This window comes from Gallus gallus, chromosome 17 (genome assembly GCF_016699485.2).
Source record: "Gallus gallus isolate bGalGal1 chromosome 17, bGalGal1.mat.broiler.GRCg7b, whole genome shotgun sequence".
Taxonomy (NCBI): Eukaryota; Metazoa; Chordata; class Aves; order Galliformes; family Phasianidae; genus Gallus; species Gallus gallus.
Window position 1 is genome coordinate 6,717,415 of NC_052548.1, and position 16,407 is coordinate 6,733,821.

Here is a 16,407-nt window from a genome sequence, read left to right on the forward strand (position 1 = left end):
AACTATATTTGCTTGATGTTCCTACAAATGCTTAAGACCAAGATAATGTGTGGTCATTTCTAGGGTGGGGAGGCAAGGGCATTACTGAAAAGTCTGAGCAAAGTTGAGGTTACTGCATTTGTCATGGTGCCAAGGCATTAAAAACAGGATAAATCACCATGTACGTCTGATTATAAGTCCCCGTGGAGCTGCATGTTCTTTGTCCAGATAAGTGTGGACTACACATGCAACTCTTGGGACAACTTCTGTTACATTATTTCTCATTTTCATACTTGTGTGTGTACTCTTCATTGTCAAGGAAAAAAGTGAGATTCCTTTGGTGTACCTTTTCAAAAAGGGAGCAGCCTTACGCTGATGGAGCTCAGCTTCACTGAAGGTTAGCCCAGGAGTTCTTCTGCATTTTAACTGGGAAAAAGTTTGAGAGCTTTTTACTAATATATTTTCTTCTAAATGCAATAAAACCAACAGCTCTGCTTGGGAAATTTTGCTAAAAGTAGTGTTGTCTGGAAAGAGTTCTTCACCTGCTATAAGAGGGTTGTCTTTAAGATTGGTTTAAGGAGATCTCCCGTCTTCATTCAATCAGTAATAAAAACAGCAGTACACAGACCAAGACACGAGTGACACGTATCTGAGATTGGTGTTCACTTGGTCTGTAAAGACACATTTTACTTTGAAATAGTCTTAGATTGGCAGGATAGATTTGATCACTCCGATGTATGGAGCACCAGCTGGCTTGTCGTCTTGAAGGCTTTTTGCAGTCTCATTATGACATCATAAAACAGTTCTAACAGTTAAACATAAAGCAGACTAACAGTTCTACCTGACTGAGCCTGCCAGTCAGATGGAGCACTGAAACAAAGCGCCTTCACCGAGCAAAATTGATTCATCAGTTTTTGCTTCTTCAGAGGTACTGTCTGTCTTTTGCCACCACAGCACGTTCTGCGGGTTGTTCAGCACTGATGATCTTTCAGTTGTTACCAGCTGTGCAGTGGTCTGTGTCTAGGTGTGGTGGTGGTTCCAGCCCACTTATTCGTATTTAGTTTTCAAACTGAAATCAAAACCAGCCTTTTCACTGTCAGAGGAGCTCTGGATTGAGTTGTCTTGTGACCTTTCTTGGAAAGAGGGCCCACCATATCTTGAATATCACAGACTTTGCATTTCCTTCATTGTCCAGGGTTTGTGTGAACTTGAAATACGTTGTTGCATGAATGTGTCCTCTGCCTTTGGAAGTTGGAAACTTCTGTCAGCCAGCATGTAGCTGATCAGTGCAGTATGGGAGTTCTCATGCTTTTAACTTTTAGTGCTCAGATTCTCTTGCTGTCTGGAGTTAGCAGCATTGGCTCTTTCTGTACTACAGAGGTTGCTTATTGTGTTAGGGAATACCTGGCCTGTGTTGAGATGGAAAGACTCCGCTAGGGTAAGAGACTTAAGAGGATGCAATTAGGTGTTGAATTTGTTATGCTGCTGAAGGCTTTTAGCACTAACCATTAAAGCTGGTGAGCCACTTACTTGAGATGCTAAAACTAGATGTCTGTTCTCAAGCTATAGTGATTAGGGTATTTATGGCTCACAGCACATAGGATGCTTCACCTTGGAAGTAGCTGTCATTCTGCAGTAATTGTCTGTAGGCTCTACATGCAGTTTATTTCATGGTCAAAATTCCAAACCTATTTTGGAGAATATAGGTTAGCCTTATCACACTTCTTGTCATGACTTCATTAATTCTTATACTACACTTCAAAGACATGGAACACTTTCTTTTTTTTTTCTTTCTGTAGCTTTGGCTCCTTGCTCAGCGTTTCTGAGGGTTGCATGTACTTACATGTACTTGTCTGGGCTCTGCACTATAAAGGAAGCTTCTTACTTTTGTTATCCACTAGGCATAAAATTGTAATCCCCTTACCTGCTGATTTTTTTCACCAGCTCCTTGTAAAGTAGAAAAGCTTGACTCTCTTTGGAGACAAGAGTGTGTGAAGAAGACTTGATCATTTAAGTCTAGGGCTTTAAACGCATTTGCAGACTTCCTTTGTTAAATGTGGATGATTCATTTAAGAGGTTTATTCCCTAATCAGATTTGTTCATTTGGAGTTGTGCTTGGAATCTTTTAATAATGGAGGTTATTCAAGTCTTCTGGAAGCTGTGCATTCTGAGGGACAAGCAAATCTACTTTTAGACTAGTCATTCATTTAATGTTTTAGTATTTCTTTTTCAGGTCATCAGTTCCTCACTCTGCAGCCCAGGCAGTCCACCAAGTTCTGGCAAGTGTTGCTACAAATCAGGCTAAGCAGGTATCTTGATACAGAGCTTTCCCTGTGGTGTGCCATGCCCAGACATGTTAAATACAGTTTGGGGTTTAGTTGTTGGTGAACAGGTCATCTAACAGTCTCTTTTTACAGCTTGCCCTATATCCTTGGCAGACTGTTTAATTATCTGTGACCTAGGTTTATTTTTATGTCTTGCCTTTTCTCACTTTTGAAGACTCTTGCAGCTTTTCAGTGGTTAACAGTCTTGCAACAGTAAGGGTTGCAGCTAACAACAAAGGAAATGGTGTTAGGTAAATATACTCAAATCTCACCAGAAAGAAGTGTGAGGCTGTCAAGGTGAAGAGTTGTTTCCCCGTCCTGCATCTTACTGAAATCATTTCTTATTGATGGGCAAGTTGCTAAGTTTTATGGCAGCACACTGGAAAACCATGCAATGGTCTCTTTCCCCTGGAGTCACTGAGCTGTTGCACATGGAGGTTTGCTGGCCTCTGAAAGAGACTTGTTGAAAAAGTTGAATTAAGCAGCATTTAAATGTCAAGATGTAAAGAGCCCAAAATTGAAGTACTTTGACCACCTTCCTCTTATTTGTTATGCATGACTTTTGTAATATCAGACCAAGATCAGAAGGACCTTTTGTCAATGTGCAAACTGCATTGACTTAAAGCATCTTTGTGTTTTTTAGACACCTCAAACAAGCTCACTTAAAGGACAGGCTCCACCTTCTTCTGTATCTGCATCTTGTCCTGTGGCATCTACACCTGGTCCCACATCATCTGGCAACAAAATCTCAGGTAAGCAGTCTCTAGTGGAGACAGAAATAAGGCCTTGGATGTTACCTGTCAGGGTGACAGTTTAGAGAATGAAGACCCTGAGGAGAAGAGATCTGCCTCCACTGAGAGGCTGCTGTGCCTATCTCAAGGCAGGAATTTGAACTGATAAAGTACAGAGGAACAGGAATGCAGTGTTGTGTACAACCCTGTAGTCTGCCTGTGTGCCTACATCTAGGATTTAGTGATTCCTCTTTCAGAGCGGACTCAGAATGTGCAACTTGTAACAGCAAGCACTGAAACAGCATCTAAAGATGGTGACACCTGTCTTTCCTCTAATTAGATATGTTGTTGCCTTCCGTCTTTGAAGTAATTCATGTGCTCTGTGATGATGTAACAACAGCAGGAATGTTTCTATGCACTTCGTTCTTTGTTTCCAATTGAAAAAACTGTAAGCTCTGACCCTAAACTCTTCTGTTGTTTTTTGGTAGTTGGATGATGTGAACTGTCTTCTTTTTTGTAATGCTTCTTTGTATAACTTACAGGACAAGGGACAGCAAAAACCGTTACAGCTGTGACCTCTACAGTGGCGTCAGTACCAGCAACATCTGCACAGCCTAACAAGGCTTTCTCATTTTCTTCTGTGGGGTCTGTATGAAGTTCAACATTTCTTTGTATTTGATGTTTGTGTGAATATATCAGCTGTTACAGCAAGCGTTACCTACAAGCTGCAGAGTACTGTAAAATGACACCATAGATAGTTTTAAACTCTATTCTTTATTTAGAGGAAAAAAGAGCAGTTGCAGGAAGATCGTCCCTAGTGAGTTGCACAGAGAGAAGTCTTCACATGTGAGAATGAATTTTGACTTCACAGTGGCAAGTGGAAAGGTTGAACTTTGGAAGCTTCCAATTTCAGAGAAAAATGGGGAAGAACCTGAATAAGATCATTTTAATAATCTTTCTGAAGATTGATTCCAAAGAGAGTAATGTAGTGTTTTCTAACTGGGACATACCTATGCAGGTTTCCAATGTCAGTGGAAGTTTGAGATACAGAAGTGCTGGAGTTTCCCATTAGGGCTTGAAATTTGTCCTGATGGTCAATCTTCCTGAATTACTTTTTTTTATTTTGAAACAACAGAACAAATTCCATGTTGTGGCTTGAAAAGTATTCTATTCATGAGAGTGACTAAAGAGTCACCATGCCATCTGGTGGTTCCTGTCATGTAACAGTAATGCAAAGCAAGGCACGTTGTATGAACATGTAGTGATTCTGAAACCTCTCTGATGGAGTGTTTTTCAGGGATGGAAAAAAGATATTTCTTTGGTCATATTTTATCTTTGATAAGGAAGAGTGGCTCCTCACAAATAATTGTTTGAATTTCTCCGTATTTAAGTATCTAATATTGAAGTGAGTTTCTCTTTATGAAGCAGGTAACACTAAGTATTTCAGAACACTCATACTTTCAAACAACTTTTCATTCAGTCTTAAACATTTCTATGTTAGTTGTCAAGTGGATGTTATCTACATGCCTTGTAGTACTCTCCAAAAGGCTAAAACAGCCTTCTTGAAACACTGAAATTCAGATTCAAAAAGCAAACAAACCCTGCCTTTGTCCCAGGCTGCAGTGCTTCACTCTATAAACCATGTGATAAATACAGCACTGTTGTCTGTGATGTCTTAGTTATGCAGCCTGACTACTACATCAGCAGCTGGTCCTTGAGAATCAGAGGACGAGGCAGTGAGAAGGCTTAAAAAGCATCAGGGGATGAAGGTCTCTGGAGCACCCCATTGCTCATTTTGAAAGATCACAGCATTTTGTAAGACACAATTTTTTTAGTGTTCAGCAATCATGGAAACTTTAATTTTTGTCTTGCTGTGAGTGATCTCCTTTTCAAGGGATGGCAGTGTCCACTTATTCCTGCCTGTACATGCACTCTCTTACCATTCCAATCTTCTAATTTTCAATAAGCTCTGGTCACTGCTATAGCTTCTGCTGTTGCTGGTCTCCCAGGAGTTATAATTGTTTGGTGTGTGGTGTTTGGCTGCTGAGCTGAATGGGGAAGAAACATACAGCAGAAACAAAACAATATGAGAGGATGAGGGACAGCTGAAAGGGTTTTGAATTCTGACTCTCATCAACCCTTCAAGAAAATTTGTCAGAGGGGAAACAAATGTCTAGTTGGAGAAACTGTTCTTGTGCATGTATGCCTGTGTGTCTGACCTAATGCCGACTTGCACAGGAAATCTGAGTCTGAAGGTTGTGTTAATCATGGGGTTGGAAATTTCAGTGCTTTGAGCTCAAAGTCATTCTTTCCCTTTCTCTTCTTTCCTCCTAGGTCTGGGTTTAATTTTGGTGTTGTCACGTCGGCTGCTTCATCACCGACACTGCCCAGCCTTGCTGCCTCACAAGGTTAGCTTGAAAGAGTGTGCAAACTGCATCTGTCCTCTGCTAAGAGAATGCTTACTCTTCCTAATTCATGTGGTTCTTGTTTTATGTTGCACTTCTATTATTAAAATTGCAGAAGCTGCAATAACATTGTATACGTATGCTGGATTATGTCCTGTAATGTAGGAGAATCTAGGTCACCTGCCTTTCAATTAAGAGGAAACAAAATATTTGCTACCATGAACATTCAAGGGGTTCTAGTTTATGAGAAGGGTAATGTATCTGCAGTCATTTCCTGTGTTGTTAATCTGTAGATCTGTAAGTTGCCAAAGTAGTCTGGCATAGGAAGGTGGCATTATGTGGAGTGAGTATTTAAGAATGGGAGTGGAGTAATAGGAGCAGCCTTGTGTTGCTTATAAAACTAACTTGACAGGCTGCCTTTCCATTTCATAGGTAGATCATATTCACCAGGTCTGGGAAGAGGAGCATCTGCTTTATAATTGTCTTGAACTTAATTGACTCTAGTTTCAGCCTTGAAAAAGAGATTGCATGCTCAGAAGTCTTTGTCCTCCTCTCTGTCCCTTGCAACATTATCAGTTGCTCTAATACAAGATAACACCTCTTAGCTTATGTCCTTAAATTATCACAGCCACAGAAATGCTACCAATATTCTGTTGACCTTAAGCAGAAACAACTAGCTTGCCTTAAAACTTGAAGATGAAGTTAATGTAAAAGTTTAGGTAAATAACACAGATTAAAGGAGGAGTGGGAGGTGGTGGAAACAGAATTGTAAGGCACAGCCTTAGCAGGGGCAGTTACCTTTCATTGCTCCATGGAACGGCAGCACTTTTGCCTGTTAGATGATAATGAAAGAACAGAAGGAATTTCAGTGTTCAGGAGGAAACAACTGACAATGAAAAAGGCATCTTTTATTAGTATAGGGTAAAAAACAAGGATAATGCCTTAGTTGTGCTAAGAATCTTTTGCTTAGTTACTTGATCCTCATGCAGATTCCCATACCTTGTCCAAATTGATTAACAGTCCAAACAACAACTCAGTATCATCTAGTCAGAATTTCAGTAGTGCTCTGATGAACTGTCATTTCATTTCAAAGTTGGCTCAGCCCCCGCCTTAAAACTTCAGCAGTTTCACACTGTTGGAGTTGCTTTGCAATTATGTTTAAGAGCTTTTCTCTAGTATTTCAAAGCTGAAAACATCTGCATAAAAACAGCATTCAGTGTTCTATAAATGGTTGAATCTGTAAAGAAAGATTTGATTCTGGAGAAGGTTTTTTCAAGTGCCAGAAAATATGACTTGAGCTCTGCTCTGACCATTGATTTACACAGAGGCAAAAATGGTTAGTTGGAAGCTGGAGCATACATATGTGACAGCATTTGCCACTGTAAACATGTCCATAAAGGCTTCAGAAAGTGTCACTGTTGTAGTACCCTGAGCGTACATGGGAGCACCAGTTTTCTGATGGTTAGCAGGCTTTACAGATTTTAGGCAAAAGCACTCTCTTGCAATCTGCGTAGCACTAAATCATGCTATTGTTGTTTAAAATAAAGAAGTAGAGCTTAGCATATTATAACTCAATTTGTAACCTCTGTCTTCCATTTACAGCCCCTGCTAAGGAGTCCACTCAACCTGATTCATTTTCGCTTGCTGGGGGTTCCAAATTTGGAGCAGTCCCTGAGAGCTCCTTTGCTTTTGGCTCCCTCAAGCCAGCAAGTGCTTCTGGAGCCGCAGTAGCAAATAGCTCTTCAGCAGATGGCACTCAGTCAAACAAACCTGCTGCAACAATGTCTTCTGCTCCATCCACAGCCTCTGGCAAATTAGATATCCCTCAGTCTAAGCCAGGGGACACCTTGTTTCTGAGCAGTCTGTCTGGGGAAACTCTCGGGAGCTTCTCAGGACTGCGTGTTGGTCAAGCAGATGATAATGCCAAAACCACCACTAAAACACCATCTACCAGTGCTGCAGGAGCACAGTCAACTAAAGCATCTACATCACCTTCTGGGTTTGTCTTTGGTAGCCCCCTGATGTTAGGAAAAGCTGGAGAAGCTACTTCAACATCAGTCACGTCAGCTGGCACGGCACCCACCTCCATCAGCACCAGTGCCACAGGCAGTCTCTTTGGCAATGTTCAGATAACCAACACAGGCTCTCCTGGAGTATTTAATCTCGCAGGCTCTAGTGGAAACAAACTCAACTTTTCTTTTGGTATTCAGCAAGCAAGCAGCATGAGCACGTCCACTTCTGCCCCTTCTGCTCTCCCTGCTTCAACATCTCTCTCGTTCGGGAATCTCTTGAGTCCGTCACAAACTGCTGCCCCGGCTGCAAGTTCTATTAAAGGTGGAGGAGATGCCAAACTGCTGTCTGCTTCAGAAAAGACAGCTGAAAATGAAGCACCTGAGTCTTCACCTCCAACAACGCAGACTCCACAGCCACAGATACAGCTTTCAGAGCCCGTTAAAGAGCCCCCTGCATCCCAGACAGCAGCTGGGGACACCAGCACCGTGGGCTCCAGTACTGCATCAGTAGCACCTCCCCCTGATGCCATTGCTACTCCTGCTTCCACAAGTGAGCTGAAGGCACCAGTGCCTCCTGCTGCCTCAGCCTCTGTCCCACAGGATCAGAGCATCTCAGAGGCGGCCTCTGCAACAACCATTGCCTCTCCAGCAGAAGCAGCGAGCACACTGACTGCTGCCGCTGGTGTTCCTACATGTGTTCAGAGTCCAGCTGTTGGTGCCTCGGTGTTTGTCGCCACCTCTGCAGGCTCCTCAGTGTTCTCTCAGCCTCCAAATTCCAGCTCTTCTGGCTCAGCATTTAGCCAGCCTGCAGGTGATACAACTGCCACTCCTTCCACACCATCTGTTTTTGGCCAACTGCCTGCAGGTACCACAGCATCAGCTCCATTTGGACAACCCACCACTGCCACCGTGACCACACCGACTGCCAGCACAGGGTTTGGTACTTCTGCATTTGGCACCACCACGACTGGGGGCTTTGGTCAGCCAGCCTTTGGCCAAGCACCGACCTTTGGGCAGCCAGCAAGCAGTTCTTCAAGTGGTTTTACCTTCAACCAGTCTGGATTTGGGACAGTGCCTGCCTTTGGCCAGCCAGCAGCTTCCACTGCAGCCTCAAGCAGCGGCAATGTATTTGGAGCATCTTCTAGCACCAACAGTGCAAGCTCCTTCTCCTTCGGACAGCCATCTGCCAGCACTGGGGGCGGGATGTTTGGTCAAAGCAACACTCTCGTGTTTGGGCAGAGCAGCAGCTTTGGGCAAGGGGGATCTGTCTTTGGTAACACCGCCGCTGTTACTACCACTACGTCATCTGCTGGGTTCAGCTTCTGCCAGGCCTCAGGTGAGAACAAACTACAGAGACGCAGTGTTCTAGCAGTGTCTATCACTGGGAAAAGTCAGGCTTCTTTGAATGCTTTTCCTTTCCTCTAGCACTTCATTTTTTTTTTTCAATTAGTAAAAGTAGGAGCTGCAGTGCATGGGGAGGGGAAGTTAATGCTGGAGTCCAAAGAAGCTTTTGCTCAGCCTTGATCTTCATTGAATGCCACTGAATGTAGGCTTTGCAGTCTTGCTGTCATCTTAACTTCCAAGTCTACCTTGGCTTTATTTTGAACTACATGGTGTGCTGTCTGTTGCAAATGAGTTGAGTGGGATTCAAGGCAGCCTATAAGATCTCAAACTATTATATTGTAAATTGTTACGCTGAAGTACCAAGGTAGCTCTGAGGCTGTAATCAGGGGATTGAATGCAGATGCAGTGCTTCGTTCTGCACTGTGTCCGTGCCACAGGGGCTGTATAGCTGGGTCTATTATTATATCATGATCTGTCGTGGCAAAAAATGTGTTAAGCCCTCAAAATTATGGGTTAGTGAGGAACTAATCTGTTAAATCCACTTTTGTTTGGAAGCATCTCAAATTAAATATAGCAGTAACATGACCATCAGCTACCTGTCTATACAATTAAATTGGACACTTGCCCAGACCAAACCTTCTTTGTCAGTCTCCTGTTGTTGTTCACATTGCTACAATATATTGTGTTTTTTTCCACAGCTTTGTCTGTGCAGTCTTCAGAGAGCTTCCAGGGAAAAGTGAAACATACGTAGTAGTATTAGAGAGCACGTATTTCCAAGGAAGAAAACCTAATTAGGCTCATTTAATTAAAAATGATGGCACTGTAGGCAAAACTGCTTGTTCATTTTAACTACAGTAACAGAGAATAGTTAAACTGGGGGAAATGAACTTGAGAAAGTTGTTCCTAATTATAGAAGCTGCAAGTTTTATTACAACATGCACATTTAAGTGAACTGGGAAATGGAATGGGGAGTTCTTTTTTTTTAATCAAAACATTTCATTATCTATAAAAGGAATCTTTGGGTAACAAAGCACAGATCCTCTCTACACAGGGGAAATCAAAATGCTGCAGTGCTTGTTCATGACTTGCAGCATTATTATAGCAACGTTAAGAGAAATTCAGTTCTCTCATACTGGTAGCAACAATCTCACAAGTCAAAAGACCTTTTGTTTATTTTTGAATTGGCTTTCAAATACATTGTCAATTGAATTTAGTATTTGTTGGCATACTTTAAATTTTACCAACCTAGATACGTCTGTATCATTTGTATCCTGGTGTTTTGGTACAGGAGATCTGTCCTTCCCTGGTTCTTGACTAGTATTGCCTCCCTGATTTGCCTTCTATCCTAGTAATAGTCCTGATGATTTATTTTCCTTTCTTTTCTTGGCAGGTTTTGGTTCTAGCAACACAGGTTCTGTGTTTGGGCAAGCAGCAAATACTGGAGGCATTGTCTTTGGGCAGGCAAGTATTTATTGCATGTGCAGAAATAAGGGACTGTTACGTACAATGGATTTGTTTGGGGTGCTCTACCTCCTTCTAGTAGCAAAGGGGGAATTTGATGTGGTCAGTAAAAGTTGTCCCAGGCTCTGCTGAAGGTATTTGCTAATGTAGGAGGCACCAAAACTGCACCTGCGTGTTTTCCAAGGGATGTGCAGAGACAAGCATCTAATCATGGGGGAGATAAGGTAGGGATGGAGTATAAACCTGCCTTTATTCCCTGCTAAGTGGAAAGTGGAGTATTCTTTTTTTATGCACTTGGACAATATAGAGCGTTTTTGAAAGGCATACTTTGTTCTGTAGATGAGATGTGAGACTTAAGTCAGATTTCATTGTGTTATGTGTTTGAAGGGTCTGCTCGCTGGCTCTTCAGCTCTTGGTATGCTCAGAGGGTTGGGAAAATCACCCCTGGGGGCATGTGCTGCTTTGACTTTGTTTAAATCCCCATTCTTGCCCTTCTTGTGTCTTAGCAGTCGTCATCTTCCACTGGAGGCCTCTTTGGATCTGGAAGTGGTGGGAGAGGTGGAGGCTTCTTCACTGGTTTGGGAGGAAAACCAAGTCAGGATGCAGCCAATAAGAATCCTTTTGGTTCCTCCAGTGGAGGATTTGGATCGGCAGCTTCCCAGAGTAAGTGAAGAAAACAAGAATACAAAATGTGCTCTGATTCCCATCTGCTTTGTGATCCCATCTGCTTTTCTGCTGTTCTTTGTCTTTGAGTAAATTCTGTGTTGACATGAAAGGTTTGTAGGGGTAACAGAGGCAGACGTGTTGTATGCGTGATGTGTTCTTCTGTAGTTTTCCTTCTAGGTTAATGGAAAATAAGTAGGGCAGCAACTGCAACAAACGAGCAAAGGTGAGAATTATGAAGAATATTTATGTTCTTCATGGAATTCTGTGACCAAAGTGCTTCTTTAAAATCAAATACTCTAAATTCTTGTTATTGAATGTCTGCTTCCAACTTAGTTGAAGTTAGGAAGCTTTTGTTCTTTGTCATCTTCCTTGCGTTCTAAAAAAAGTCAGTGCATCTCTTGCATAAGTGAAACCAAGTCAATGCATGTGATGGACAGCAGTTTCTTCAGTTTTCTGTCCTTGACATGAGTGTCTTTTTGCAGCACATATAACATATTTGATCAAAATTTGCTGCATGGATAAGCTCTGTTATTCCCTGGGATATGCCAATTTTTTTTTCAGTCATATATTTGTAGTTAAGAAAAATAAATACACTCAGTAATTGTTTTGGGGATGTAGTGCCTTTTGGTAAGGAAGCAGAGCTGTAGAGTTCCTTTTATCAGTTCTTATCCAGATTTGGTAAACAGGGTGGGTTTCTCCCAGAGTGGTAGGTGTCTGCCCAGCTTTTGTGATGCTCATAGAGAAACCGTCTTAGTTTTCTTTAGGAGGAGGAGCTCAGCACTTGGCCTTTCTTTTGCCCTGGTTGCCAGCTAGTAGGCATCACTTCACATGGGTGTTGTAGTTAAATTGATCTGCATGTGAGATGCCAAACCAACCCTCCCACGTGTTGCTTCTTGCCCAGCCAAGCAACCTCACAAAAGGAGGCAGGGGAAGTATTAAGAATACAGCAAGGTAACCCTAGGTTCCTTTGCAACAAGGACTTGAAAGGGTCTATTAGAAATCCTTTCTTAGAAGCTCTAAACAATTAGCTGTTAATGCAAGGATCAATCACTGCCCACTAATGTAAAGATTTATTTTTATTGCCAGACTTGGATTATAAACACATTAGTCTTGAGATTACCAGGCTAATAGGTCTTGGTAATACTCTAAGATTTGTGCTGAGGTGCATATATGCTATCCTGTGCTGTAGCCATTAGTTTGAGGCTCGCTCATACCTTCCGTGCACCGTTTTTGCAGATCTGCTTTCCTTATCTATATCTGTATGCCACAGAAGCTGCTGATAACTATTTCTTAGCTGTGGCTTTTGTTTCATAGAGACTGCCCAACTTTTTTTCTTCATCACTTGCAAATTGGATTTGACAGAAGGGGAAAGCAGAAGGGGTGGAGCCCAGCAGCTAGAAAGCATGAAGTGGGGAAGCAGCAGCTAAGGAGTAAAAGTAGAGGAACAAAGGAAAGCTGTAGAATTAGCTCTGTGTGGCTGAAAGTAGCACTTAAAGCATTGTGAGAGCAAATCTATTTCTTTTATTGCCTCTTTAATGAGCCACTGAGATTAATGGTTGAGGTCAGTCCTTGTTAATTTAGTCCTCCTTTATTGCAGTATTGGGTTTTGTGATGAAATAAAATGCATGGTTCACTGGGGAAAGGTTTCAGCTGTTCTCCGTTGGCCCACTAGGTGCTAAAATTCTCTGTAGCCTCGTGAAAGACAAAAACTTGGGTCACCTCTGTGAGGCTGGCAAAGTGTGGCTCCTGCTCTAAGTCCCTGTAATTCTAACCATCAAATAATCACATTAAGAAATACTGTCCATGGCCATAAGAACAGAGAGTCTGTAGTTGTGGTGGATGGATATTTGCATTGTCAAGAAAGGCTGATTGGGCTGCTCTGATTTCACACTGGAGTGACTGACTTCTACTGACTGCAGTGTGGGCTGCAACAAAACAAATCATCTGTCACTGGGATGTGCTAGAAATCTCAATATCATGACCCTACTATTATTCATTAAGACTGCAATAATAAAGTGCTCATAGTGGCCCATGAGATCCAGGGTGGTTTGGTGGAACTACAAACCCCTAAAGAAATGGGGAAAAACAGCTTATCTCTGCAGAGTGCTCTTTCCTGTGCTTGAGGACTGGGGAAGTAAAAGGGGTTTCCTTTTCTCCTGACCCAGCAATGAAGTGTGGCATAGAATGTTGTGTGTTACGAGATTCACAAGTAACCTTCATCTCCCCAGATTCTTCTAGCTTATTTGGGAACAGTGGAGCCAAGGCCTTTGGATTTGGCAACTCATCTTTTGGAGACCAGAAACCCACAGGCACTTTCAGCTCTGGTGGTGGCAGTGTGGCATCTCAAGGCTTTGGGTTCTCTAGTCCAACCAAAGCAGGTACTTTGTTAACCCACTCTCTATGAACACTTACATTTGTGTGAGCTATTTGGTGGAGCATTTTGCAGTTTATATATCTATACTAAGCTTGCTGTGTGTGCAGGAAATGTCTGTAAACAATTAATCAGTATGTGTAACTAGCATTGCTTTTTAAGCAGTAAGTAACAACCTAGTGTATTTTAGCTGGTGGATCCAAGACAGATTTACAACCTACTGTGCAGAAAAACACTAAGTAAACTGCATTTTCAGTGGTTCATTCCAGAAGTTCCCATTGTGGTTTAAAGGCAGAGAGCTGTGTGAATTAGTGCTGGTATTATTTAGCATACAATGAAAAATACAGGCTATGGAATTGAACAGATTTTTCCTCTTGTAGGTGCTTCCTTGGAAAATTATATTCCAAACTTCAGTCTGGGTTTTGTAACCCTTTTTGTTCCCATTTCTTCATGTGAATGAATGCACAGGTTTCTACTGTGGGATAGCTTCCTCCATAACATGGATATCAGACATGCTTCAGCTCCCTCTCTTGGGAAATGAGCTGTTGGTTCTATTGATTGAATTAACTTAATCAAATATAGGGAATTTCACTAAGTCTCTTCTTTTTTTTTTTACAGTCACCTGCTTCCTCCCCAATCTTGTTCTGCACTCACTATCTGCATGTTTCACTTCTCTTTCTCCACTATTTGTTAACATGAATTGCAAAAGAAAGCATATCCCTAGCAAAGCTTCAGCCCCTCCAATAAATACTCTGACTTCCTAGAGCTAGGGGTAATGAGATAGGCCTGAATTATTTAAGCACAGATCGGCTAGCGTTTATTTTTTCCAGACCTTTTGTGTTTACAGCCAAACAGTATCCATTACCTTGACATGGACTAGAATTTCACCCAGGGTATTAGAATGTGTGGTGCTATCCCAGTCCTCAGCCCTAGTCAAACAAAAGAGCAGGTGTCCTTTGCATTCCACAGTCTCAATTAGAAACAGGCCAAGAATATCAGTAAATGAACATAGAATAGTGTAGAAGTCTGTTCAGAGCTCTAGAAGGCAGTATCTTTTTTTTTTATAACAATGAAAGCATCTCTGTTCCCTGTTGTATGTATGATTACTGAAACTTAGTTACTGTGCATGCTTGCTGCCTCAGTTAAGATTCTGGTCTTCATACATAAAGCAGGTAGAGATCCTGCCTCACTGTGCAAGCATGAATGATATATTACCACCCTGGATATATTACCAGCCCTGGAGGATGAGTTGTTTTCATGTTTGCATGTTCAGAAGGCCCAGAATGTGATCTTCTGTGGGTAGTCTCTTAATTTGGATAGTGTTTTTTACGTGTATGCAGGCACTTTTCTTATCCACTTCTTTTGTAACAAATTATCCTGCAGTCTTGGAAGCTTTGTAGCAGTGAGTTTTGTTTATTTAGATGACAAACAAGATGAATGCTCCACTGTAGAGTTTGTCTACTTGGAAATGTAGCTTTATTTCCTTCTTCACTGTTGTTTACTTTATATTCTTGTCCCTTTTTTTTTTTTTGCCTCTGTTTTGCTCAGGTGGCTTCGGTGCTGCTCCAGTGTTTGGCAGCCCTCCCACTTTTGGGGGATCCCCTGGGTTTGGAGGGGTGCCAGCATTCGGTTCAGCCCCAACCTTTTCAAGCCCTCTGGGCTCGACGGGAGGCAAAGTGTTCGGCGAGGGTACAGCTGCAGCCAGCGCCGGAGGATTTGGGTAAGCCAATGTGGGGCCAGGGTTTGGGAAAGTAATATCTTTGCATTACAGCCCCTCCTGTGCTTAGTTACCTCTCCAGCAGGGTAAAGGCTCTAATTGGCATAAAGCGAAAGCCTTTGCCCCAGAGGAAATAATGTATGATGGGGAATGTGAGTGCTCTTGCATGTGCGTGTAAGTGAAGACGGGAGTATTTTCTGTGTGCACACTTGTTGTGTTCAGTTGGAGACCTACAGTTTATGCCAAGCAAGGAAAGTAACAAATATCTCTGTGACGCTGTCGAGCCACCTTATCCACCTGTGAGATTTGGGCTAGAGATACTCATGAGAATTCAGTCTGTCCTCTCACCTTTGGAGGGTGGGAGGAGGTACCTGTAACAGCCTGTGGTCCCAGAGTGACTTGTGTTTATCTCACACTGATTGGGGTCTTTTTTGTGCGTGTTTCTTTCCCTCTTAAGCTTGTGCTTGGCACCAGAGCAGGGTAGCACTTGATTCTTGCTTTAGCTCAGCAAATAAAGAAGTTCAAACCTTGCAAAGCAATGTCTGCAGTGGGCAGCAAATCCACCTCTTCAGCATTGTGCCACCTGCAAGCAACTCACCTGCACACTCTATAGTTATATCCAGATTTATTTGACCCAATTAGAGAAAGAAGAACTTGCAGTGAAAGAAAGAAACTGGTCATCTTTCTAGTCTTAGTGCTTACACATTTCATGAGTGTTTGTCTTCGGTTTCAGGATGAACTGCCTTTATGTAGAACATCCTGCAGTGTACTTGTGAATTCCTCTGTGAGGTTGGTTAGATACCCATCTGCCAGGGCACCCTCGAGCTGTGGGAGGCCTCAGCTAGGTTCTTCAGCAGCACCCTGAACTCTGGTGCAGCAGATTGGAGAGTCCCTTTGGAAAGGGTAAAAATAGCTTAATTAGAAGGATGTGCTCGTAGGGATGTCAGTGCTTAAATCAAGTGATACCTTCTTCACTTCCATCTCTCAGTGCTTTGCTGCATGATTTTGTACTGGAACTGAATGCACTTAAAATCCCCAGGCAGCTTTACAAGTCCTGCCATAAGGTGATAGTTCAGTGTGATTTAGTCCTGTGCAGGACTTCCTTTCTGCCTTCCTCTTTAGGAGGGGGTTTAAAAGTCACAGTTCCAGTGCAGTTGCTTGCCAGTGCCTTCTAACTTGATTCATGATTCATTGTTCCTCCAATTCTGAAGAATCTGCATCACTTGGTGAATGACTTAGGTATCAAAAATAGAAACCACTACACTTCTTTAAACAGTCTGAAATTCCGACTGTTTGTGAGCAAATAAGGTTTAGCTTTCATAAACTAACCTCAAGTGCCTCTCAATCCTGTTTTATGTCGGAGCTTCACAAAAGACCCGAACATCTGGGCGAGATGG

General features: G+C 42.3%; 1 protein-coding gene across 3 annotated transcripts in view; it reads left to right on the forward strand.

The window, feature by feature from the left end:
• NUP214 (nucleoporin 214) overlaps positions 1-16,407 on the forward strand; it is a 39,136-nt gene that overhangs the window by 19,149 nt on the left and 3,580 nt on the right. For 2 of the 3 annotated variants that reach the window (XM_040649366.2, XM_015279738.4), the window contains 9 exons: positions 2,213-2,288; positions 2,947-3,055; positions 3,577-3,679; positions 5,369-5,442; positions 7,042-8,787; positions 10,186-10,256; positions 10,763-10,919; positions 13,151-13,300; positions 14,842-15,013. In XM_040649366.2, the coding sequence (XP_040505300.1) occupies positions 2,213-2,288; positions 2,947-3,055; positions 3,577-3,679; positions 5,369-5,442; positions 7,042-8,787; positions 10,186-10,256; positions 10,763-10,919; positions 13,151-13,300; positions 14,842-15,013 (2,658 nt within the window). The remainder of the gene's footprint in view (positions 1-2,212; positions 2,289-2,946; positions 3,056-3,576; positions 3,680-5,368; positions 5,443-7,041; positions 8,788-10,185; positions 10,257-10,762; positions 10,920-13,150; positions 13,301-14,841; positions 15,014-16,407) is intronic. The other variant, XM_040649367.2, reaches the window with a different exon arrangement.